Source organism: Alternaria viburni, assembly GCF_023758015.1.
Source record: "Alternaria viburni strain BMP 2772 chromosome Unknown scaffold_23, whole genome shotgun sequence".
Classification (NCBI taxonomy): Eukaryota; Fungi; Ascomycota; class Dothideomycetes; order Pleosporales; family Pleosporaceae; genus Alternaria; species Alternaria viburni.
In genome coordinates, this window is record NW_026055792.1 from 514512 (window position 1) to 539404 (window position 24893).

Below are 24893 nucleotides of genomic sequence, written 5' to 3' on the forward strand. Positions count from 1 at the left end.
AGACGGGACACGGGGTCAGGAACGAGCAGCCGTCTACGTACTCCAACCTCGACCTTGCGATATCTCTCCTTACATCAACTCGTCTCCTTTCGCTTGCTACGGTCGCTCTCTGTCGTGTTCCTTCGCGCCCCGCCCAAGGCGATTACCGTGATCTCCGCTTTCCACCCTTCCCCACGAAACGTCATTACGCCCAGACCCTGGCCGTGCGCAAGTTGGGGAGCCAGTCTACATAGCGTCAGCTCGTCCGCGGCCTTACCTTATCTCCAACGACGACTCGCAGCGTCGCCGCGACAGGATTCGGTGGCTCTGGGTGCCGTGCCTTGTTTCTGGGCCCCGATAAGCTGTTTCAGAGCTGCGCTGGCCTTTCTTGCTTCAATCAACAAGCTGCAGCGTTCCCAGTCCTAACAAAGAACCGAAGTCGGAACGGCCCTTGGGATCCACTTGAGCGCATACCTCCACACCACCGGTCAACCTAGGGCTTGGGGATATAAGGACTGTCGCTGAGGTCCAGCGCCGCAGAGCTCTTTCCAAGGCTCGGATTTGTGAAGGTCAGGGTGCGATGCACGATCACCGTCCACCGCGAGCAGGCAGACAGAACATAGGGGCCGACGACGCGAACCACCAGGACCAAGCCATGCCTCCTTCTCGCCATGTCGCTGCGTCTTCAAGGCAACGCTCAGAGGGTATGATCCGTTCTCTTTCAGTACTTCACTGCATCTGTATGTCGAGCAACAGCTGACACATCGTACACAGAGTCATGGATTGATCTCGCATCGGCGCCTTCGTCCACCTCCCTATCCTCTGCGACCGACGAGATCATCACAACGGGCCTCACGGTGCAGCACGACTCCAACGCGCACAGGCGGCCCAACAGACGCTCACGAGGCGGCGGTCAGTTCTCAATAGGGACTGGACATCGCATCACAGCGGGAGGGAACAGCAGTCAGGAGGAGTATGAAGAGAGCGAAAGCGAGTCGGACAGGGTCATGACATCCTCCAACGAGGCCGTCGCTCCGTCACCTTTGAGGCAAACTCTGCAGTCTGTCGCGTCTTCGGAGACCATGTCTGAGAGGGAAGATGATGACGATGAGAATGCGACGGCGGTCAACTACCCACGTTCCTCTAGACGGGAGTTCCAGCCACGGCCAAACGCCTTCTCGCACCCGAATAACCAACAAGCTATTCGGTCGCAGTCCGGCACCCTGTACACACCTCGTAGGAACGTGAGGCCAGCTGGACAGCGACAGCACTCCTACCCTCAGCATAACCCTTACAATGCCATGGCACCCAACTACCAACCCGACCACGACGAAGCCCTCCGCGCCAGCCTGTCCACGCTGCTCTCGGCTGCCGCCGCTGTGCGTGGCCTCCCGAAGCCAGGCCAACCGCGCGCGAACACTCCCTCATCCACACGAGTCGATCCATCCTCCCTGCGCATGGTGCCAGAGTCCGTGGCCTTGGGCAACATATCCGAAGAGGCCGCATCATCCCCATGCAGCACCAGTAGCAGCCCTTCCGAGAAGTCCAAGCGCAAAGCCAGTCCGCCGGTAGCCGGTGCTCGCAGCAGCAGCAAAGACCGCCGTACCGTCAAAAAAGCACGCAAGACAACCCCGATGATAGAGGAAATCAGCCCGACGCTGCTTACCTGGGTTGTCAGTGCTGGTGTCGTCGTCCTTGTCAGCGCTATCGGTTTCTCGGCCGGATATGTCGTTGGCAAAGAAACTGGACATGCTGAGGCGATGGGTCAGATTGGCACCGCAGGTTCCGAGGCCGGACGCTGCGGTAAGGAAGCTGCTGCAGGCATGAAGGGCACTGGCCTCGGTCTGCGGAAGCTACGATGGGGTTCTGGCGCGGGAATCCGCGTCTAAGCATCCACGATAACGGTGATGACACGACATGCATAGCATTTAGCGAACACGAATTTGCAGGTATTGCGGGCGTTTTCATTCCTTTCTACTACGACAGTTTGCATATTGATATCACTCGGCATGGCGCTGGTTTGGCGTTGGGCTTGGTCTGAAAGTTAGGAAGTCTTGGGGTCGTGGCTACGACTCCGTGGAAAGTGAGAAGATAGTTGGTGCTGTTGCATGCACGTATAATGTATTGGGATTGCTGGTCGATTAGCTACGATGGCAGTTATAGACTCAATATAGGCATTTATATTTATGATACATGCACGTCAACCTAGGGAAAAAGTGAACACCCTAGGGTCTACATCGATGTTAGCACACCTACTTTGCACGTACTCATGTTAACGTAGTCTGCAGACCTGTCTAGTTTTTCCCTTGTATAAGGTGCATGTATTGCTATCGATATCGGAGCAACCTGTGAGGTCGTGCTCTGCAAGACGTTCATCGACGACAGTTGCAAGTAGGATAGTGTTACTTCTCTATAGGGTCGTCCTCTTCCACTGCAGTCTTGGTGTCCGATGACTTGCTTTTCATAGATGTAGACTCGTCGTCATCGCCACCAGTCCCTCGTCCTCAGGCTCAGCTTCTTCGTCGGGCGTTGTCTCTTCGTCGGACGTTGTCTCTTCTTCATCCACGTCCGTTTCCCCCTCAACATCGTCTTCATGCTTCAACGCATTTGTAACTTCAATTGGCTTACGCCGAGTATTCTTCCTAAGCGCCTCGCAAAATGCCTCGCACTCGCGCTCGAGTACATCATCCTCCTGGAGCCAACAGATCAACCTAACGCTTACCCTCTCGAGTCCCAGCATGTTTTTGAACTCCCTGGCGAACATTCTACTCAAAGTAGTCAAGTTCGGCATACAGCCCTTTATGTCGTAGAAGATTATCTCTAGAGCTTTGATGGCTTCGAGCTGGTGCGGCTCTAGCTGTTCAACTATCTTGAAAATCTTTTGGTCGTCTATGATGATTACGTTGTTTTTGAATAGTAGCGTAGAGGTGTCTGAACGGATTTGTCGGCACGTCGATGTGACGTCTAGTAGATCGGTGGGCTCACATCCTTCCGGCTGGTAGTCTGTCTCGCTCGTGCGATAGTGATGATGTGAGCGACCGAAGTAAACGCTGCCGACGGAGAAGACGTAGTTGTAGATCTTATTTCGAACTTCTCCTGGCAGCTTTAGGAGTGGCGACTCGAGCTGGTTGCGTTGTGTGCTATCGATGTAGTCAGCATGCGGGTCTGTCATGATGACTTCAACGTTCAGACGTACATTGTATCTGCCTCGGCCATTATATCTTCTTTATCGGACATGGTTGAGTGGAAGTTGTAGGATATTTTGAGTTGCGGAAGAGTGTTAAGTAGACTTTAGGTGTGACAGGGGTAACAGAGACAGGGAGCAAGAGTTTTGTATCACGCCCGATATTGATAGTCTTCGGTGAAAGGATAGGGTGTGACTTCTTTGTTATGTGTTACCCTGTGAAGCTACTACTACAGTGTTGCGGGATCTGCGTACGCATTCATTCCATGATCGCGTGGGAATGAAGAGCAAGGACTGAAGAGCAAGTTGGATATGCGGTTCTGTGTCACCATTCACTTCCTCTGGCACACGGAATACAGAAGATGGCTGAAAGGAATGTAAAGGAAAGCTCGCTTTCGTCAGATGTGTAGCTTCATGCTCTTTAAACCCTCCAATTAATGCTCTCTCTCGTCTGTATTTTACATGTTTGCCTCTTCACTGTGACCATTGATGTGCTGTTCGCCACCTGGGGACGCATGAGACCATGCCTTTTACGGACTCGTGGAGTATACATAGGTGAGAAGAAGAAAGAACTCACTTCCCAAAGTCAATCACCACGTCGACATCCTCTCGGCCGAGACCTTTCTTGACGACCTCGACTAATTGACTGTACTCCAGTGGCTTCAATGTTGAAACACAGGCAACTTGCACACGCTTCAGCCCCTTCAGTAACCGAACTGCTCTGCACAATTTCCAATTTTTGGCACAACTGCCTGCCCAGTAATTCGTACGTATGAATAAGATGGCCTGTCGCTGAGTGATGCTTAGCCTCTTTATCGGGTGGTCGAGTGTGAAGTCCAGGGCAAACATGATGCCTAGTTCAAACGGCAGGATCCTGGTCTCAGCGTAGAGCTGCCGAGATACGAGTGTCAAGCCAGTGAGTGTATGGAGGGGTATTTCGGCGTAAGGTGAATCAACAGACGCTACAGCAAGAAAATCCAGCTTCCTGGTTCTTTGGGCAATGCGAAGCTTCATACCACCGAGTACGTATCCGTAGATCTTGTTCCGTAGTTCAGCAGGTAGGCGTAGAAGAGGTGAGCGCTGGCGGTTGGTCTTGGTGCTAGAAGCGGCGTAAGTTCGTGGCAGAACGCACACTGGTTCGTACTTACATGACTTCGGCGGCTTCGCTAGAAAGTCTCTCGCCCGACGGATCGATGATGGTATCGTAGTAAGTTGGCATCTTGTTCGTGTGGAGTTTGCGCGTTTCGAAGGGTAGCTGTGGGAAGTTGGAGGGTAAGTAGAGGTGGAAGTGACAAGGTAAGAGATAGTGCCAAGACTAGGCTCACCTTCATTCTGGCCAGTGGTCGCGCCTGCCTTCCAGAGCCTCTCATCTACCGAGGGAAAGTGAGTGACGACAAACAAAACGTGGCTTTCAGCACCTCATACCAGGGAACTCAACCTAGCTGTCGAGATACACAAACAACCCAGAAGACTACATTGCCTCAAGATTGTTCTTAACTCTTTGTTTCATACTAATGTAGACGCCAGAGTACCTGTTACACATGTGAAATGCCCCACCATCTTCTCGTGGTATCACAACACATCCACTTTTGCACAATACCTGCAAAGGTCAGCGGACTAAAGTAGAACTAAATGTATCCTTGACTACCTGGCCACATGAGCGGTAAACTTTTCAACTAGATTGAAAGTAAAAGGAACTGATACAACTCCCGCTGATCGACCCATAGAGCTGATCGCAAGCTGGAAACGCTATACACATGAGAACATAATCTTCATCCCGATCATCCTGTCCCAAGATCTTGATCCCACCTGACCCTACATCTGGATATATCTCTTACAAAGAACCATTCCTTTTCCGATAAAACATCAACATTGCCGTAGTAACCAACAAGTTTCTTCCTCTATGGTCGACCACCAACGAAGTCGCTCCATGACCTGACTTCACTGGGAATACCCTCCTTCTTGGGAAGCTTCTCGCTCATGCATTGGGCGAACAGAACAGCAGTCTGAGTTCAAATTAGCTTATTGTTTCACGAATATCAGAATGATGAACTTACCTTGGGCTCCATGAATAGCGGAACACCGAAGTCGACCGCGTTTCTCCTCATTACGTAGTCCTCGTCAAACAAGCCGCTCGCCCTGTACTTGGCCAGGTTGAAGCAGCCACGGATGTCGTTCTTCTCAAACACCTCACGGAGTTTCCTCTTGTCATCCTTGGGGAACTCGATGACGTCGACGCTGATGCCCTCGGTGTTCTTCTCCAGAAGCTCCTTGACGTCCTTGTTGGCAGCAAGGAACCTGTAGCCAAGTGCGTGGACGTACTTGGCGATCTGGATAAGGGAGTTCGCGTGGAGCGAACCGGGTGTAACATCACCACCGAAGAGGAGACCCTCACCGGGCTGGGGAAGACGGAAGTTCATCTGCGATTGCGCGGACGCCCAGTAGGCCTCGACCAGGTCCTTACCGAAGCAGGCCATTTCACCGGTAGATGACATCTCTACGCCAAGGTAGGGGTCAGCACCCGCCAACCTAGTCCAGGAGAACTGGGGAACCTTGGTGGCGAGGTAGTTCCTCTCAACGCTCATGAGGTCAGTTGGCTCGGGAACGTCACGGCCAACGAGAGCCTTTGTAGCAACTTCGATGAAGTTGGTACCAAGGACCTTGCTGACGAAGGGGAAGGAACGAGAGGCGCGGAGGTTGCACTCGATGACCTTGAGGTTAGGCTCGGAGCCCTCAACTTCTTCCTTGATGATCTGCATGTTGAAGGGACCAGTGATGTTCCAGGCCTTGGCAACCTTGTCTGCGATCTCCTTGACACGTTCCTGGATGCGCTTGTCGAGGTGGACAGGGGGCAGTACGAGGGTGGCATCTCCGGAGTGAACACCGGCGTTCTCAATATGCTCACTGACAGCGTGGACAAGGACGTTTCCGTTGGAGGCGACAGCGTCGCAGTCAATCTCTTGAGCGCCGTCAATGAACTGAGTGATGACAACTGGGTGGTCGGGCGAGACGTTGGAAGCAGCAAGGAGCTTCTCCTTCAGCTCATCCTCACCGCGGATGACAGTCATGGCAGCACCTGACAGGACGTATGATGGGCGAACGAGAACTGGGTATCCGACGGAGTTTGCGAACTTCTTTGCCTCCTCATAGGAAGTAAGCTCCTTCCAGGCGGGCTGATCAACACCGATTGAGTCCAGGATCGAAGAGAACTTGTGGCGATCCTCGGCCTTGTCGATGTCGTGAGGGTCGGTTCCGAGAACCTTCGCCTTTCCAGACTCTTGGAGCTTGAGAGCAATGTTCTGGGGGAGTTGGCCACCGACAGAGACAACAACACCGCTGGCAGTCTCCAACTCGTAAATATCCATAACACGCTCGTAACTGAGTTCTTCGAAGTATAGCTTGTCAGCAACGTCGAAGTCGGTCTAAACAACGGTTAGTTCGGCCCAACGTATGCGTTCATGCCACCTACAGAGTATGTCTCGGGGTTGTAGTTGATCATGACAGTCTTCTTTCCGAGCTCGTTGAGGGAGCGGGTAGCGTTGACAGCACACCAATCGAACTCGACTGAGCTTCCGATACGGTAGACACCGCTTCCAAGAACAATAATGCCATGGTCGTCGAAGGTGACGTCGTGAGAGGAAGCGTTGTAAGTGGTGTAGAGGTAATCTGCAAATCGTTAGCAACACTCATAAATGGAGGGAAGCACTCGTGAACGCACTCGTGTCGGCTGGAAATCTATTGTAGTTCAGTCAGTACGTGTCTTGCATGAGGTTAAGATAGGGACATTGCTTACTCTGCAGCCAGTGTGTCAATCTTCTTGACCCAAGGCTTGACGCCGAAGCTCTTCCTGCGAGCGCGGACCTCGTCTTCAGTGCTGTTAACAGCCTTGGCGATCTGCTTGTCAGAGAAACCGAGCTTCTTGGCCTTGAGGATGATCTCCTTCTTCAGGCCGAACAGGCTGCCTATCTCCTCAAGCTCGTGTGTGCAGTCGACGATGTTCTGGAGCTTGTGCAGGAACCACTTGTCGATCTTGGTGAGGTCGTGAACCCTGTCGACAGTGTAGCCTTCGTGGAAGAGCGCCTGACCGACGGCGAGCCATCGGCGATCGGTGGGGTTCTTGAGCTCTTCGTCCAAGCTCTCGCCGTACTTCTCGCCCTGGAAACCGAGGTACTTGGGGTCGACTTGACGGCAAGCCTTCTGGAAGGACTCCTCGAATGTACGGCCGATGGCCATGACTTCACCGACAGACTTCATGGAGCTACCGATGTCGCGCTTGACGTTCTGGAACTTGCTGAGATCCCATCGGGGCATCTTGGTGACGACGTAATCCAAGCTGGGCTCGAAGTTCGCGGTGGTGGTCTTGGTGACGGCGTTGGGCAATTCAGGGAGAGTGTGTCCGAGACCAATCTTGGCCGCGGTGTACGCGAGAGGGTAACCAGTGGCCTTGGATGCCAATGCGGATGAACGAGAAAGACGAGCGTTGACTTCGATAACCCTGTAGTCGAGGCCATCTGGCTGCAGGCAGTATTGCACGTTGCACTCGCCAACGACTCCCAAGTGACGGACGATCTTGATGGACGCAGAACGGAGCATGTGGTATTCCTCGTCGCTGAATGTCTGACTGGGTGAAACAACGATACTGTCACCGGTGTGCACACCAAGAGGGTCGAAGTTCTCCATGTTGCAGACCGTGATGCAGTTGTCGCTTGCATCGCGCACAACCTCATACTCGGCCTCCTTCCAGCCCTTCAGGGACTTCTCGACCAAGATCTGGGGCGAAAGTGTGAGGGAGCGAGCTGACAAGTTCTTCAACTCCTCAGGGTTGTTCGCGAAACCTGAACCGAGACCACCGAGCGCATAAGCAGCACGGACGATAATGGGGTATCCGACCTTCTCGGCAGCGTCCAGTGCCTCGTCAACAGTGGAAACGGCAATCGACTTGGCGATGGGAATGTTGATCTCGTCGAGCGCGCGCGCGAAGAGGTCACGATCTTCACTGGTCTTCAAAGTCTGGACACTGGTTCCGAGCACCTTGACGCCGTACTTCTCGAAGATACCCTTGGCATCCATCTGTACACCAAGGTTCAGCGCAGTTTGTCCACCGAAGCTGAGGAAGATGCCATCGGGCCTCTCCTTCTGGATGACATATTCGGCGTATTCGGGAGTTACAGGCAGGTAGTAGATTTCGTCGGCGAGCACGTGGGATGTTTGGATGGTAGCAATATTAGGGTTGAGAAGAACAGACTTGACGCCAGCCTCCTTCAGAGCCTTCAGTGCTTGTGAACCTGGTGGTTGATTAGCATGGCGCAAGTTTGCGTGTGCACGAGAATGTATGCGCACCTGAGTAATCGAACTCTCCGGCTTGACCAATGCTGAGACCACCGCTACCAATGACTAGGACTTTCTTGACATCGACCAAGTTCTGCGCGCCAGAAATGACGCCGCTCTTCAGGTATGCCTCTGCATTAGGCGCAGTCTGTGTCTTATTCCATGTCGACGCGACCTTTGTGAATGCCCGCAGCTGCCGGAGGGCGGCAGGTGACTCTGTGCTGGAGCGGAGCGAAGTCAACGGCCGAGCACTTCGGGTTGTGAAACTTCGAGAGTATGTGGAAGGAGCAATAGAGCGGGTGTGACCTGTAAGGGAAGGTACGCGACGTGCTAGACGTCCGCAGAGAGCCATTTGCAGGCAGTCAAGCAACTGGGTAGCTTCGGGCTCGACAAAGGATAAGGATGGAGGACTAGGCGTCGAACGCGCGGGAGGAAGGTCGCTCGGTGGCCGACGGGTGCAATTGAAGGCTTATAGCTCGACCCAGTTGAGCAGAGCACGAATGACTCCCTCCGGGTTTATGTATAATCTGTGGGGAAGATGTGATGCGGCAGCCAAAAAATTCCAATGATGCGCGACGGGCCAATCAAGCTATCTCCGATAACGCACAGATAAGACCGTCGGCGATCCTGGGAAACGGGAGGGACGAAGCGTGGTATGCGGTCATTTACTCCCTCTATTTAATTCGCATTTCTTGAAATTGGTCCACTCATTATACGCGACCCAGTCACAAGTACGCCCGATGTAAATGCGAATTGCTCTGTTTGCTACCATATTGTCGCGAGCAACATCGATGCGGAGCACCGATTGCGGCGCCGAAACTCTGATCCCCAGCATTCTGGCACGCAAGCACGGATGAGAAGAAATTTTGACATGGTCGTGCAGAGCTTTCTCCATACAGTCACACTAGCGCGTTGCGGAAGTCATTGCATTACTACTTTCAGCACCATGCGCACCTTCTTAGTAGTCATTCGTCTGTGAGGGCGGGTAGCACGAGTCGTGACACTCCTAAACGTACACTCGTTGTAGTAGAGTATGCCAACAACTCGCGCCCTTCAAGACCGCTTTCTTTGCGGTCTCTATGATCACACATCCACAAAATGCCAACATTGAACTAAACCAGTATCACATTGTGCCAATACGCTAATTCACTTTGTGGGGTCTTCGGACCGTTGGTGACTCCTCATGCTTGGGCCGGCACGATGAAGAAGCCTGGCGCGTTTCTGCCACGATCGCAGCACTCGTGTGCTTCTGCGCACGAGCAGGTGTATGACTGTGCCTCTGGCCGAACTTCCTCATCATGCCTTCTTTGCCTTATCTGCCTTGTCTGCAGCGGTGTGCCGATTCTTGTATTCGCGTGGGCTCTCCAGTGTCTTACTGCTGGCGCCTCCCATCCTCTGTATGAAGTTTGGCTTTGACCACATCCCGACCCTGTTCTCGCGAGCCTTCCTTTCTGCAGCACGATATTTTTCTTCAGCGGTACCGAATTCAGCACCTGTTTTGGCCTCGTATACGGTAGCCAATCCAGCCTTCAGCATCTCCAATCCAACGTCTTTCCTGAAAAGCCATTTGCGCACAAAAACTTGGGCGACGATGCGATCGTATTGATCACGTCGGTATATGTAGGCGCGTACTCGGCGGTTATGGATCAGATTGATGAGCCATTCATGGGCCTCTTTCGAATACGGCTGAGCTTCTCGGCCCCAGTGTGCAAGTTCTGGAGCGTCAACTCCAGCAATCCGAATGTGTAGCTGGGTGCAAAGTTAGCCGTCAATAACGACGTGAAGCCCTACCGTGACGTCTAGTACCGTCTTGTTACAGAGCACTTACTGTCTGCCTGACGAGATCCTCTCTTTTTGATGGCACCTTCTTCCAGGGCAAGATACCCCACCCAGCTATTCTCCCACCTGGCGTGTGGAATAACCTGAAGTTATCTGCATCTCCAACACTCGTGACTTGGCCAAATACACCTTTGCGGCGGTAGTAGTTTGGCTTGATGTGGTTGACGGTTGGGATGCGACGCAGGTAGGACTTGTAGAGCCGGACACCAGCAACCGTCGAGACTGTGAGCGCGATCGCTGGAATCAGGGTCCTCGGCTCATACAGCGCGCTTGACCAGTTGTTTGGCTTCGCTGGCGCGATCCAATCTGCGAGTCCACCTTTCTTTTGGTCATCGTCGTTGCGTGACCACGGCCATCGCATTGTTTATTATGCGAGGTCGTGAGGTGTGGGAAGTGAAGACAGAAGACGGTGTGGGCCTCGAATTGTTGGCAATTGGCGCAATCGCCTCGGTTTACATAGAAGGTTAGCGTCAATAGGTATCACGTGATTCCCATGCGTTGTGAAGACTCCAGGACAAGGGCAGAGGATTTGGAGAGAACTGAAGATGTAAAGTGCATTTGATTAGACTATCGAAAATTCTATCGTGTTCAGGTACATTGTCAGTATGTCAATGACGTGACGCCCAGTTGGCTTTCGACCCGGGAGCTGCAAAAGTACGGTGCGCCACGGTGAAAGCACACATTCTTCTAAGCGTCGATGTGTATCCGAGCGTTATATGTCCCAGAATCAGGCAAAGGCTGCGATGGGTTGTGCTAGCAGGATCTGGCAGCCCTGAGCCCATGGTGTAGCACCAGCTATTGTCTTAAAAGTATGCCATCGGCTTTGCAGGCCATCACAATCCACGCAGCACCAAGGAATATGTGCAACGGATGACACGTAAGTCTGCGAGGGAGCAGAGGGCATCTCGAATAGTGCCTCGTAGACTACAACGCGCAGTCAAGATCATCCAATTCCGATGTTGGGAACTCGGTAGGCCGCGATCCGCATAGACGATATGTATGATGAGTCTCGATTGGTGGATATGATATAGTCGCAGTCTCGGATCAAGTACGGTGAAGGTTTGCGCAGGAATCTGTGAAAATAGGTGGCTTCTAGGGTTCTGTATGTCTCATCAGTCATGATCCAATCAGAGTGATATATACGTATCGAAGTACCTGCTATGTACAATAACATGTATTGACTTTCCCCCCTCATATGCTTCTATAATTTCCCTCAGTTAGCTTCGCCAGTCGAGGCTTGCCTCAGGAGGCGCAATATGATGAATGCAGACATGCATGGAATGATCGAAAGCCTCGAAGCCATGCTGTCGCGACTGCTGGTGAGGTATGAACAGACTGTGTGGACGTTTTGCGCAATACCTAGACCCAGGCGAAGGCCTTCGAGATGGTGATGCGGATGTCTGGGGCTGGGTGTCGCAACGAGTTGTAGCACTGCTCGCTTCCGTAAGAGCGGGGTCAGCATTGCAGCTATCGGCGCTTCCAGGATGCCAAGCTACGCATTAACATTGAGAAAGTATGCGCAAGTCCACCATGGCCATGATGGATGGTAGATGGGTACCTCGAGGTGGGCGGGAGAGGGATGAAGTCAGGAACGACGGGGTTGGCTTGGACGGAGTTTGCCTAGGTGGGTATGGCGCGTTTCTTTTCGTGCCTCGACCTCCAACTCTGGGCATCAGGTCTATCGTCTACTTGCATCCTGCCACCATCGCTACAACTTCAACCGAACCCCTCATGTTTTCGCAATAACTCTCACTCGTTACACATTCTGACATTCGTAGTGGAATTGTGGCCGACTACTGACTGCGGCCCGTAGCCGCTTCCTCGTCAGGTGCCTCCCATTCCCTCCCCGGGTCTCCATCAGCATGTTCTCCATCGCATCCACAGCCGATCCCACCGCACTCGATGACGGCACATATCTCTTCGATCAAACTCACGATGATCTCCTATCGATGCCAATGTCTAATGATAGCATACATCTGAAAGGCGGCATCGCACCTATACCTGGGTTTAGCAACCTGGGCTACGGCCGGGAATCGAGTGCGTCGTCCGTGCACTACGGCGATTCTCGCGATACATCAGAACTGGGTACAAGTCACGAAGGGGAGGAGTCTACTCCGGGTGCATTCGTTAATGGATATGGGGCCAACTATACACCTTCGCCACTGCAAAAACCATTCACACCAAACTCAGGCATCAACGGCCTGACTAATATCCCGAACAAACATTCATCGCATCTGAAGGGCGGCACTTCGCAAGCGATTGCCAACGGAATCGACGCGAAACCTCATTCATCATTGAAAGACCATCGAAGGGACGCAGCGTTTACGACAAGAACACCACAGAGCCTGAGTCGCGCATCACATGCATCTTCAACCCCCGAGCTTGCGCAGTCACACGAGCAGCCGAAGAAGCATCGAAGGACAAATTCTCTTCCGGCGAAAGGAAAGGTCATTGAGATGAAGGCAAATTCAAGCATACCTGCAGAGCTTTCCTGGCCAGAGTTTGGCAGGCAATGTATTCTAGCAGCAGAGAACAGTCGGCTCAACCCATTCACTCTACATCCTGCTGAGTACGAGCTACTACGAGATCATGTAACTCACGCCCAGGTTACCATCTACCTCAACATCAGGAACGCGATACTTCGCTTGTGGCATCGCAATCCTCTGGTATACGTCTCTCTCGAAGAAGCGGCGGGATGCGCTCGTGACAAGCGTTATTTTGGCCTCGCGAAGGTGGCACACTTGTGGCTCATGAGGAACGGATACATCAACTTCGGATGCGCTGAGGTGCCTGATACTACTGGTACACTACCCAAGTCGAAAGCCAAGGTCGCGCGAAGACGGACCATAATCGTGGTGGGTGCGGGCATGTCGGGGTTAGGATGCGCTCGCCATCTGGAAGGACTGTTCGCCCAGCTTGGTGATCAGTTGACAGAAGCAGGAGAACTTCCACCAAAGATTACTGTCCTTGAAGCTCGCCCACGCGTTGGAGGCCGTGTCTATTCGCACCCCTTTCTCAAGCAGTCCGGCTCTACACTCCCACCTGGGCATCGCTGTACAGCTGAGATGGGCGCTCAGATCGTTACTGGATTCGAGCACGGCAACCCGTTGAATTCGATCATCCGAGGTCAGCTCGGCATACCCTACCACGGTCTTCGCGACAACACTATACTCTACGACTACGATGGCACGGTTGTGGAGAGAGGTCAAGACATCTTGGTGGAGAAGCTGTACAACGATGTCCTCGAACGAGCGGCAGCATACCGAAACAAGCCAGCAGCTCATAGGACGGTAGAAGGTGACCGTGACCTGATGGCCTTTGGCCGTGAGCCAGCTGATGTTGGTGGTCCTACCGTCGCCGAATTAGAACACTCCGATGCTCCCCTATCCGCAAACGCTGCGAGCACCGCGTCAATGAAGCAAGAAAAACCGACAACAGGGGTGGAGAAGCTAGCTGGTAGGGCGTACCAACTCAGCGCTGGCTTCAACCCGGATGTCACAGCAGCTGACACGGTGCAAAGTATGGGTTGGGAACTCAAAGCAGGTGCATCAGGGACGCAGTCTTTAGATCTTGACACGATTGCGAAAGCGTCCCAGTATCCCACACTTGGGCAGACAATGGACGAAGGTCTTCTTCAATACCAATCGCTTGTCGATCTGAAGCCTAGAGATATGCGTCTGTTGAACTGGCATCACGCTAATCTCGAATATGCGAATGCGGTAAGCGTCAACCAGCTCAGTCTGAGCGGCTGGGATCAGGACATCGGCAATGAGTTCGAGGGCGAGCACAGCGAGGTGATTGGAGGATATCAACAAGTTCCGCGCGGCCTCTGGCAATGTCCCAGTCAGCTTGACGTCCGTTTCAACACCCCTATCAAAGCCGTTCATTACAACACTGAGGAGCAGCACCTGGGCAAAGCTGTCAGGATTGAGTGCACGAACGGCGAGTTTTACGAGGCCGACCAGGTTGTTTTAACAACCCCACTGGGAGTGCTGAAGTCCGGGTCAATCAAGTTCGAGCCTCCTCTACCTGACTGGAAGCAGGACGTTATCGAACGAATGGGTTTTGGTCTCCTCAACAAGGTCAGTCCAATTATGAGACGATTGCTACCCTTTCTAATAATATGCATAGATCGTTCTCGTGTACGAAAAGGCCTTCTGGGAGCCAGACCGAGACATGTTCGGCCTGCTCAACAAAGCAGAGGAGGAAGCCAGCATGCGACCGGAAGACTACTCTGCGAAACGAGGACGATTTTATCTCTTCTGGAACTGTATCAAGACAAGCGGAAAGCCAGTGCTGATAGCGCTGATGGCAGGCGACGCTGCTCACTACGCCGAAGCGACGTCGAACGATCAGCTCGTTAAAGAGGTCACGGACCGGCTCGACGCGATGTTCGCACCGAACCACGTTCCACTCCCAACAGAAGCGATAGTGACGCGTTGGAAGAAAGATCCGTTCGCCCGCGGCAGCTATTCATACGTCGGGCCACAGACACAAGCAGGAGACTACGATATCATGGCGCGACCCCATGGCCCACTACATTTCGCTGGAGAGGCGACTTGTGGTACACATCCCGCAACGGTACACGGCGCTTATCTGTCAGGCCTACGGGTTGCTGCGGAGGTTGCTGAGACAATTTTCGGACCTATCAAGATACCCAGCCCCCTTGTTGAGAAGAAAGTGGTCAAGATCGAACAATCGCCAGGGACACCCAGTGTCGAGACGAAACGCCGATTCGAGCCCGCCGTTCCAGCATCAACATCGAAATCGAGAGACAATAAATCTGGACGGATACAACGCGACGAAGACTATGAAGCTGCCATTATCGGGGCTATATTGGAGCAGATTGGTGAACGGCCAATCAAGCCAGGACGTACGGGTGTCAACCCGTTCCTGCTGTTCACTAAGGACTTCTGGTATATCTGCAAGCAGGAGTGCGATGACGCTCACAAAGCTAGGACAGGCAATCCTGAAGCCAAAGCACCGAAGCAAGAGATCCGTAATGCTGTGGGCTTACGGTGGCGCACGGCAGAGCAAGAAGTCAAGCAGCCCTACCTCGACCAAGCCAGCAACGCACGAGACGACGCGACGGCGAGTACAGCAGACTTCAAAGAGCGCGTAGACACGTGGGATAAAGAAGCCGCACGCATACGGCGCGAGTACATTCAGGCCAACCCGCCAGAGGGTGGAAACGAGGAGCTTATTCTTAACAGTCGCACGGCCATCGAGCTGGGGGCTGGCAAGCGACTGCGGAGACTTTAAGTCTTGTTTTGTTGTATCATTCATGTGTCATATTTGTGTTCCGTGGGCTATCAGCATTTCGAGGAGTTGAGATGGAGTTCGGGTAAAAGGGTGGCTGAGATTCTCGCGTGGCTATTTTCAACGGCAGGCGCACAACAATGCACACCCGCCTTGGGCATTTTCGTGAGGCAAGTGTATTTAGTACGTGTACACTTCTTGTAATTCGTCGTCCACAGCGACAGAGGTGGAAATGTAGTGAGTAATACGGAACTAACATGAACGCATGACTGCCGCACACCCATTCGGACCCACCATGGATACCCTGTCGTCGAAGCTGATATGCGGGGGATGTGTGCCGTGCTGCATAAGACGGGAGGGTGCCCGCCTGCTATTGAATCATGTGCATGGCCCCGGCAATATGTTGAGATGGGTGTCAGTGTTGGACTTTGAGTGTAGTTGACAGCGACTTGGCGGGGGTGAAATTCTGGACTGTCAGGCCTGGTGTCGTCATGCTCTGGACTTTTGCAGTGCATGTCACAACCACAGTATGGGAAGACGCTAGAAGCAGTTCCCTCGTCCCCCAATGACGATCGCGCTCTGGCAGCCGACAAGCGCCACGGTTGCTTGCCAGTCTTGTTCTAGAAGCGCGGCGCATGACTGGTGGGAGTTTAGCCTCGATGCAGGCGGCTGAGCGTCTTGTCCATCAGGCACACCGTCGGCGGGCTGGGCAGGGTGCCGTCGAGGGTCAGCGTGTTGTGATGGGGCATCAGCATCAGATGTTCTATGCATGTTCTTCGGTATCGCGCCCCACCGCGTGGGTGATACAATTCGCTGGCCGGGACAGCATTGGATGGAACGGCTGGCTTCAGCGCGTTAGTCCGAGGCGGTTCCTCGTTGGCGGGGTCGCGTGTGCCAGGTCGTGGGGATCTCTCGGCATCGGCCTCTCTTATGGCGCCTCTAGTCGCGTTAGCTATCCCAAAGAGCCATGCCTCGCCTCGCCTTGGTCCGTCTTCCGGCTCTGCTTCCCCAACCTGCCAGCCTTCCAAGCCGCTGTGCGTGAATTGCATCCTTCACGCCTCGTACCTCTGCCGACCTCCATGTTGCCCTTCGCTCCTTCCACAACCCTGGGCCCGCACCCAGTAGCACCTTCCCCAGCCCGTTCGCACCACGACCGTGCCCACATCGCCTGAAGTGCTGTCGCATTAGCCCTCGTCCGCCTGCACCCCACCCTTTCCCTGCGCACGATACCCCAGCCATGAGTTCCTTTTTCAGTCGCATCAAGTCCGGTGCTGTGAGTCGCGCGTTCGTCGGCAATGGCTGGCCCTGACTGACATACCATAGCCGCCCTTGAGCCCAGCGACCGGCAGCATACCCGTCAGGAAAGACCCCAACGCGCCCGAGGTGACGCCGCTGGAGAAGCTGCTGCTCAACGCGGGCCCTCTGCGCGGCGACGGCAGCGACAAGTTCTTTGGCTTTGAGAATGTAAGTCTGGCTACGTAACCGCACTTCGCGAGCCGCCTGCTGACCGCGCTATGCTCTAGTTTGGAAGCACATGGTATGCACACGTCTCGTCCACTCCCGTCCCGACACATACTGACTGCCCGCCAGCTACTGCAACTCGATAGTCCAGTGTCTATACTACTCAGTGCCCTTTCGAGAACAGGTCATCAACTTTCCCGCGCGCTCGCCCCCAGAAGCTCTCGAGAGGCCCACGTCAGGCCCCCTCAAACTCAACACAAACCTCCCAAATGGCCAGAGTACAGCCCTCTCGCCCACGGGGCGCACCTCACTCTCCAGCCCAAATGCCAAAAGTCCCGCAAAGCCAGCAACCACGCCAGGCGCGACGAACCAGCCCCCAGGCACCAAGCCCGAGGATAACAAAGACTCGCCAGAGTACAAGAAGAAGCAGGCTCTGGCGGCCGGTCCGGTTCTGCAGATGGACTACGAGAACGCAAACGCATATGGCATGAACGAATCGCTATTTTCATCGCTGAAAGATATATTCGAGGCCGTCATAGCACACAGATCACGCATAGGCGTCGTCAGCCCACACAAACTTCTCGAGATATTGCGGCGGGACAATGAGATGTTCCGGACACCTATGCACCAGGATGCACACGAGTTCCTGAACTTACTGCTGAACGAGGTCGTAGATAATGTCGAGAATTACTCCAAGAGTCGCCCAGCCCAAGTGGAAGAGATAACCGAGGACGGCGAGACTGTAACGGATGGCCAAGTAGTGACCGCGCGGAACTCGGTGGCCTCTGCCAAGTCAAACTCTGGGTGGGTACACGAGCTGTTTGAAGGCACATTAACGTCCGAAACACGATGCCTCACATGCGAAAACACATCACAGCGAGACGAGGCATTCCTGGACCTGTCTGTCGATCTGGAACAGCACTCGTCAGTGACGAGCTGTTTGCGCAAATTCTCAGAAGAAGAGATGTTGTGTGAACGGAACAAATTTCATTGCGACAACTGTGGAGGCCTGCAAGAGGCGGAAAAGAGGATGAAGATCAAGCGATTGCCCAAAATCCTGGCCTTGCATCTCAAGCGTTTTAAGTATACAGAGGATCTCCAGCGCCTGCAAAAGCTCTTCCACCGTGTCGTATACCCCTTCTACCTCCGGCTGTTCAACACCACCGATGAAGCAGAAGACCCAGACAGACTATACGAGCTATATGCAGTTGTGGTGCACATAGGAGGTGGGCCCTATCATGGTCACTACGTATCCATTATCAAGACGCAGGATCGAGGCTGGCTATTGTTCGACGACGAGATGGTTGAGCCGGTAGACAAGGCCTACGTCAGGAACTTTTTCGGTGGAGAGAATGTGCTGGCTTGTGCATATGTCTTGTTTTACCAGGAGACAACAGAAGAAGCCATGATGAAGGAGCAAGAAGCCGACGCTCTCGCCGAAGCAGAGCAAGCTGCCAAGATGGCACAGGAAGAGGTCACAACACCGAAAGCGAACGGTGTCAACGGCCAGTCATATCATACCTTCCACAACGCGACCACACCCACGATGGAAGAGGCCGACAAATTCGCGAGCCTCGACCATGCAGCTACCGCCCCACCGCTTGCACAGGTTCAAACGAACACCGACCATCACCCAGTCGAACATACCACAACTCAGGTTCCCGTACTCGCTGCGCGTAAAAGTAATCTCGGGCTCTTCGGTAAGAGCAAAGAAGAGAAGGAACGCAAGGCCCAGGAGAAGGCCCAGGAGAAGGAGCTTGAGAGGCAAGCGAGGGAAAAGCGCAAAGAGATGGAAATACAACGGCGCGAAAACTACCGCAAACAAGAAGATGACCTCCGTGCAGCACTCGAAGCCAGCAAAACATCAGCAGCTGAAGAAGAGAAGAAGCGCGTCGCGAGTGGGGAGGTTGTACCACCACCTCCAAGTGCGGTCGGGGAGAAGGACAAGGCGGCGAATGGCTTTGGCAGCGTCAAGGGTATGAGCGGATTGAGTCGTTTTAGGCATACATCAATGAGTCTCAAAGCCAAACCCAAATTCTGGTCCGGAGGCAAGGACAAGCACGACGGCACGACAGACGAGCACAACCCGCCCGATACACCCACCACCGACACCGACAAAGACGGCAAGAACCGCTTCAGTCTAGGGCGGAAGAAGAGCACGTTCAAGTTCTAGGAGACTTGGAGTGCCGAGCCGTAACCGAGTGTCGTTGATTGTTGCATTGTTAGCTTTGGATCCAACAAGTTCACCTGTTGGAGTCTCTTCCGAGCGGATGAGGACCAAAACCAAAGCGTCGGCGGTGCATTGCATAGTTACCTTTTTCTTTCCTCTCGCAGTCTCTCTCTATGTCTTGTTAACTTGACGATGGCGTTGTAATTTACCATCCCCCACGGATTAGGCGGGTGTATTGTGCATATTCAATCTTCGGAATACCGTTGTAGCGTACTCGTTTGAGCAAAACTGCGAGTCCATGGCGACGACAAGAATAGCGAATTATACTGTTTCTCGAGCTGCTATGGCCTCTTGTTGCTATCGTTTCGACATCTGTTACGAGTCTATTGGGCTGGGTTGTGCATGGTGGGGCTGTTCACTTCGTAGCTCGATAGTGCTGTGTTTGCCCGGTGATATCAGAACTACTTTGTATGTGGTCTATCATTTGACAGGGGGAATTGCCGAGACTTTGACTTCTCATAATTTCCAGAGATCATGTACTATTACGACGCGGAAATACCTTGATGTCTTGAAAGGGTTGTTGTAGCTCAACAGGCTGCCTTCAGATGGTCGTTCAGGAAGAAGGCGACTTGCTCTTTTCGAGATGGTCCAGAGACACGGCAACCACATATTGGAGAAGAGTGTGGAGAAGCGATGGTTGTGAAAGAATTGGATCCAAATTATATTTGATATAGTAACCTTATCCATCAGTGCCGAAAGAGGAGAAGCTTGCATCTGCTTTTTCCCTCCGCAGATTAGACTAGAAAAGTCGAAACGCAGACACTCTTCCGCAATGGACCGACGCCCTCGATGCCACCTTTGTAAACGCCCGCTACTCAATGTTTGCCGCAACCCGCTATACTGATACACCACGCACGCGTACAATCTGCACCACACGTGAACACAATTGACCACCGTCTATGAGAACTTCCACCGGTTACCACAGTTCATGCACTCGCAGAACGTAGTCATAGGCTCATCAGCGGACCTAGTCTGCGCTTGACTGTAGCTGACCATCTTCTGCTTGCACTTTCCGCACTGGAACTCCTTGGAGATGGCCTTTTCGACTTGTGCAACCATGGCTTGGTTCATGTTGAGCTTCTCCAACTCCTCGTCCTCTTTTTTGCGTGCATCCGATTTCATTTCGTCGTGTGTCATGACGACAAACTGCTTTGCGGGTATATCGCCGCTGAATACGCGCCTGCGGAGTTGAGGGTTCGATTTGTTCTTGAGGTTCTGGAAGAGAGAGCGCATCTTTTCCTTGTAGGTATTGTTTACGCTACCGGCGTTACTGTAGGCGGCGGCCTCGACTTGCTTTGCGACAACGAGAATCTCGTCCGGCACTGCGCATGTCAGTCAAGTACAAGGTACACCATATGCTCGAACTTACTCGCTTCACTCATGAAGGCCAGGCCATCGTACATCAGCCTTACGCAGTTGTCGCGTGCCTCGTCCCCAGTAACCTGGTATTTGACCTTGTCGGTCTTGTGATTGCGCTTGTCGGCGGCGACGTCGTGCTTCTTCTTGGCCAGGCTGGGGGCTGGTGACGCAGTCCCTGAGGGTGGAGGAGCGGGCGAAGATGCTGCACCTCCGTTCGCGGCTGCTTTTGCGGGACCATTCATCTTGGGTGGCTGCTTCTTCTTGACCTCGTCCCTCCACTTTGCTACCAGTTCTGTCGCCAGCTTTTGTACAGCCGGGTCCTTGTGCGATCGCAGACGATTGATGGTGACACCAATGCGGGTTGAGCGCAAGAGATCCTCGGTCGCTTGCACACCCGTCTTCAAGTCGTTGAGCAGCTTGATTACAGAAGCGCTTGGCTCGCCCTCGGCCACGGCTTTCCCGATGGCCTTGCCACGGAGCTCAATCTCTTTGGCGTCCATTGCCATAGTTCAGGCAGCAATCCTCGAGGTTTGGTATGCACCGGGCGCAAGATTGTTGTTGTCTTGGTAAAACCGTCGACGATGTTTGTGAAGTCGCAAACACAGTAGGATGGGCCTGCTGCTTGGGTGATTGGGAGAGATTCTGTCGCTGTCACGCGGACAAGGTCTCTCTGATTTGTTGTTGCGACTGAGAGGTCGGAGGTTCGGCGCGGGGTGCTTGAGCGCGTCCGGAGCAGGTATACGCGACGTTGGTAAGCGGAAGTTGTCGGCGACTGCACAGGCGACAGATGGCAGCTAGGCGGGAGGAGGGAAGGAGATGTGGTGCGATGGCATCGTTGCTCGAGATCTAGAAGTTGCGTTTGCTGAAGAGGCCCGAGCTCAGCAACGCTAGCCTCCGCGTTCACCCAAAGGCAACCGCGACCGTTTACCTGGGATCTACCGGACTAGGGACCGACGACAACTGCTGCAGCCGCGAACCTCTACTTCCGGAATTACCAAAAGCCAACATCCGAAGTATCACTATGGCCGAGAACGCGGCGCCAGGAAGCGCAAACAACACGGGCGCAGACAGCTCGCGCGGAATGCCCTACTACGAGAGACTGCGACGCGACTTGCGCGAATCGCTCAACAAGAAGCGCATCATCGACAACAGTCTGGTCAGTACAGCCAATGACGCGTTGTGAACTTGCGTGTTGACTTTCCATCGCAGCTACAACTAGAGGACAACATCCTCCGAGTCGAGACGCAGTACCTCGAAGAGACGAGCGCCGGAAACATTATCAAGGGCTTCGACAACTACATCAAGGGAGCGGCGACCACCACCACAGCAGGAGGAGCAGGCACCGCGACCAGACGGAAAGCACCCATTAGTGATGCAGACCGGATATTCAGTCGGAGCTCTACAAGCTTCCTGAGGGTACGTGGAGAGATACCGCGCTTGCTCATGGACAGCCAGAGAATCGATGCTGATTGCACTCCAGGAATCCTCTACACCGGGCTCCGCGACGCCATCGCACGCTCCTACCCCGACTTCGTCCTTCCCTACGCGCGAATCGAGCCAACCTACAAACGGGGCGAGGCTAGGAGGAAGCAAGAAGAAGAAGGCAGCCGACGACGACGATGATGACGGCAACAAGACGAAGCGACAGAAGATTTCCTACGGACGCGAGTGAGCACCGATCCCAAGACTCCGACACCGCTCGCCTCGAAAGCGGCGGGATACAAGAATCCTGAAATTACAAAAGAGTACCAAAGTTTCTCCAGGCGAGCAATTTGCTCGAGAGGACGATTGCGCGTCCTATGGGTCCCGAGACACGGAATCTAACACGCCTACCAACAAAATAGGAAGGCACAAAAGCATCGGTTAGGCACCCGGAGCTGCGCGTGTTCAGCGTGTGGATACTTTACAACAGGCGCGGGAGGGCTGAAACTGTCGTAGATCAGACTTGGGAACGCGGGGTTGGTTCAATCTCGATATGAGACCCACTTTAGGGAGGATAACGTACTACACCACCAGCGGACGACAACGCATCTGTGCTGACTAGCTGGCGTCGTAGTGGAGATTACCTGATGCTTGAATTTGGTGCTTGCTTCGAGGAATGGCGGTGGAGTTCGGCTTGGCACTTTGTTACGCGCAAGCCGTGTTTGTAGTCTCTGCTGGCGGCTTCATCTCTGCGAAGCGGATTTCATGCTTGACGAGGGTTAGCATAGTGGATCACAAAGTAGAATGCAAAGTGCAAGTCCCGCTTGTCGCAGCCAGAGATTGTGAAGGATTCGTAGTACATTATCTGGGGATAGCGGTAGCGAATGAGCTTTTCGAACCTGCTTCCCTCAATTCTTCATGACATGGTAGCACCGCAATGTGTAGTGAAGATGAGGCGTATGGTCATAGTCCTACCATCCTTGTCGTTAACCGCTGCAGAGACCCTTCTTTTCGTCAAGATCATGATAGCAAGGGCATTAATGCATGCAATCCCAAGCCTCATATGGTTGTTTTCAGGCGGCGTAGACACGACCAGGATTGAGATTATACTACAAGCCATAGTCGCTTAACATGAGACGGCTGCGCAGGAAGTGCATGCTGGTAGGCTGTGGACTTCGCATCCTGGAATATCATGGTATGCGGAACTATAACCCAACGACACCAGTTCGCTTCAGCTAAGGCACTCCGCCCTCGCTTCGTGAGCGTGTCGGTGCATGGTACTACTTGGAGATGCGATCGCCGGAGATTAGGATAGCAAAGCGAAAGGGTGTCTCCCTTACGAACCAACGGCCAAAAACGCAACACTGGCTTGCATGATGGCTTGCAATTCCGTGTGGTGGCCACAAGGTTTGCGGTTTCAAAGGCCGACCGAAATAGAGGAGCCGGAGCGGGTGGCGAAAAGACAGGTGTTTAGGACCATGGCGGAGATACTTTGTCCTGAGTGGTGGTTCGGCGGTATTGCAAGCTAGATTACAGCGCACTCTCCGGGCACCAACAGGCGCGGCGGAAACCAGTAGCAAGCGGAGCGAAAGAGTCACGCACTCGCCTTGTCACGTTCTCGTAACGCGATATGTTGCCTCAAGTTTCGCGATGCTGTAAGTCGTCGCGTCCTTACGACGATCTTTACTTGAAAAATGGCACGACTCTACAGCCGTCAGGCACACTACGATCTCATCTCAGGCTGCTTTCGGACCGTCTCCAGCGCGTGACCCACTGTTACAAGCGAGCATCGTGATTGGCACTCCCTGCAAAGCAGAGAAAATAAAAAGTCCCGCAGCCGACGCGACGCAGAGAGAAAGCCCGACGTCAGCAGCTATGGGGCTTTGCGCTTTCGAGTGAAACAAGTGACATCGTTGCGTCCCACTCAGCCTCGTACGCAACTCCGACTTTGATGGCAGGGGCTACCATGAGTGACGGGGCCGGTGGGTGTGAAAGCGAATGATAGCATAGAACCAAAGCCTTTGGCGGCCCAAGGTGCGGCGGCAGACACCCCACTCGCTGAGGTAAGAAGGGTCTTGCGGCTAGCAAGGGGTTGACGCTGCATGACGGGAGCCAAGACTGACCCCTTGTCGTAAGCCCACCGCTCACGGGACGCCAAATGATGGCATTGCGGAGACAAGGTCATGACGAGGGTCGCGTTGGCTAAACCGGCGACCGAGGTATCGCAAGTGACGACCGGAGACCGCGCCATGGTCCCGAACCAAAGGGCCGCTGCCGTCACTATGTCAGCTGGTGAGAAGAATTTGGAAATTTTCGAGACAGAGAAAAAACGGGAGATGGTATGCATGGGATTAAACAAGGGTCTTTGATTTCAGCCGCGTTCCTATCCACAATATGGAGGGATGCGTCATTTCGATCCCGCTGCCTGTATTCGACGACTCAGTGTCTGTCGGAAAGCCATCCTGGCTTGTACCCCCATTCGGTGGGTGGCACCTATGCGCGCGCGCTGCAAGCTACTACTGTACAAACGTCATTGTGCTAACCGACCCTCCGCACGACTCTATGTCGGGAAAGGGTGGTTGCTAAAAGAGAGTCTAAAATATTAAAGGGTATAAGCGAATGGTGATGACAAAATGCTCCATGACGACTATGGGTCAAAGCCCTTGTCGAGCAATGTCGAAAGATTAAATAAGCAACGGCGGGCGGCAAGGGACCAGGCCCGGATAAGACAAACGCGTAATGTTACAGGGTGTTGAAAATCGCTCGGAAACGGAATACTCGTAATTCGGAACACCAGAACGCCGTGGTGGTCTCTCGGGTCGAGGGCCAGGT

At 53.6% G+C, this 24893-nt stretch overlaps 9 protein-coding genes across 9 annotated transcripts; 4 read left to right on the top strand and 5 right to left on the bottom strand.

Annotated features, from left to right (window-relative positions):
* Positions 1–650: 650 nt before the first annotated feature.
* On the top strand, positions 651–1868 carry J4E79_009183 (uncharacterized protein; the record flags this gene model as incomplete). Its single annotated transcript, XM_049358034.1, has 2 exons — positions 651–683; positions 756–1868. 2 exons carry the CDS (start codon positions 651–653, stop codon positions 1866–1868), a joined length of 1146 nt encoding a protein of 381 aa, XP_049207633.1.
* Positions 1869–2440: 572 nt separating this feature from the next.
* On the bottom strand, positions 2441–3216 carry J4E79_009184 (uncharacterized protein; the record flags this gene model as incomplete). Its single annotated transcript, XM_049358035.1, has 2 exons — positions 2441–3119; positions 3176–3216. The coding sequence occupies 2 exons, from the start codon at positions 3214–3216 to the stop codon at positions 2441–2443; spliced, it is 720 nt and encodes a 239-aa protein (XP_049207634.1).
* A 520-nt stretch (positions 3217–3736) lies between these two features.
* On the bottom strand, positions 3737–4382 carry J4E79_009185 (uncharacterized protein; the record flags this gene model as incomplete). Its single annotated transcript, XM_049358036.1, has 3 exons — positions 3737–3879; positions 3934–4262; positions 4312–4382. The coding sequence occupies 3 exons, from the start codon at positions 4380–4382 to the stop codon at positions 3737–3739; spliced, it is 543 nt and encodes a 180-aa protein (XP_049207635.1).
* A 682-nt stretch (positions 4383–5064) lies between these two features.
* Positions 5065–8843, bottom strand: ARG4 (argininosuccinate lyase; the record flags this gene model as incomplete). The annotated part of the gene is made up of 6 exons (XM_049358037.1): positions 5065–5169; positions 5221–6585; positions 6633–6829; positions 6882–6898; positions 6957–8448; positions 8504–8843. 6 exons carry the CDS (start codon positions 8841–8843, stop codon positions 5065–5067), a joined length of 3516 nt encoding a protein of 1171 aa, XP_049207636.1.
* A 944-nt stretch (positions 8844–9787) lies between these two features.
* LCL3 (putative endonuclease lcl3) lies at positions 9788–10691 on the bottom strand (the record flags this gene model as incomplete). Its single annotated transcript, XM_049358038.1, has 2 exons — positions 9788–10240; positions 10320–10691. 2 exons carry the CDS (start codon positions 10689–10691, stop codon positions 9788–9790), a joined length of 825 nt encoding a protein of 274 aa, XP_049207637.1.
* Positions 10692–12192: 1501 nt separating this feature from the next.
* J4E79_009188 (uncharacterized protein) lies at positions 12193–15592 on the top strand (the record flags this gene model as incomplete). The annotated part of the gene is made up of 2 exons (XM_049358039.1): positions 12193–14412; positions 14462–15592. The coding sequence occupies 2 exons, from the start codon at positions 12193–12195 to the stop codon at positions 15590–15592; spliced, it is 3351 nt and encodes a 1116-aa protein (XP_049207638.1).
* A 1234-nt stretch (positions 15593–16826) lies between these two features.
* J4E79_009189 (uncharacterized protein) lies at positions 16827–19223 on the top strand (the record flags this gene model as incomplete). The annotated part of the gene is made up of 4 exons (XM_049358040.1): positions 16827–16862; positions 16913–17053; positions 17113–17126; positions 17180–19223. 4 exons carry the CDS (start codon positions 16827–16829, stop codon positions 19221–19223), a joined length of 2235 nt encoding a protein of 744 aa, XP_049207639.1.
* Positions 19224–20177: 954 nt separating this feature from the next.
* On the bottom strand, positions 20178–21145 carry J4E79_009190 (uncharacterized protein; the record flags this gene model as incomplete). The annotated part of the gene is made up of 2 exons (XM_049358041.1): positions 20178–20602; positions 20650–21145. The coding sequence occupies 2 exons, from the start codon at positions 21143–21145 to the stop codon at positions 20178–20180; spliced, it is 921 nt and encodes a 306-aa protein (XP_049207640.1).
* A 515-nt stretch (positions 21146–21660) lies between these two features.
* J4E79_009191 (uncharacterized protein) lies at positions 21661–22311 on the top strand (the record flags this gene model as incomplete). The annotated part of the gene is made up of 3 exons (XM_049358042.1): positions 21661–21795; positions 21849–22055; positions 22120–22311. The coding sequence occupies 3 exons, from the start codon at positions 21661–21663 to the stop codon at positions 22309–22311; spliced, it is 534 nt and encodes a 177-aa protein (XP_049207641.1).
* Between the last annotated feature and the right edge of the window lie 2582 nt (positions 22312–24893).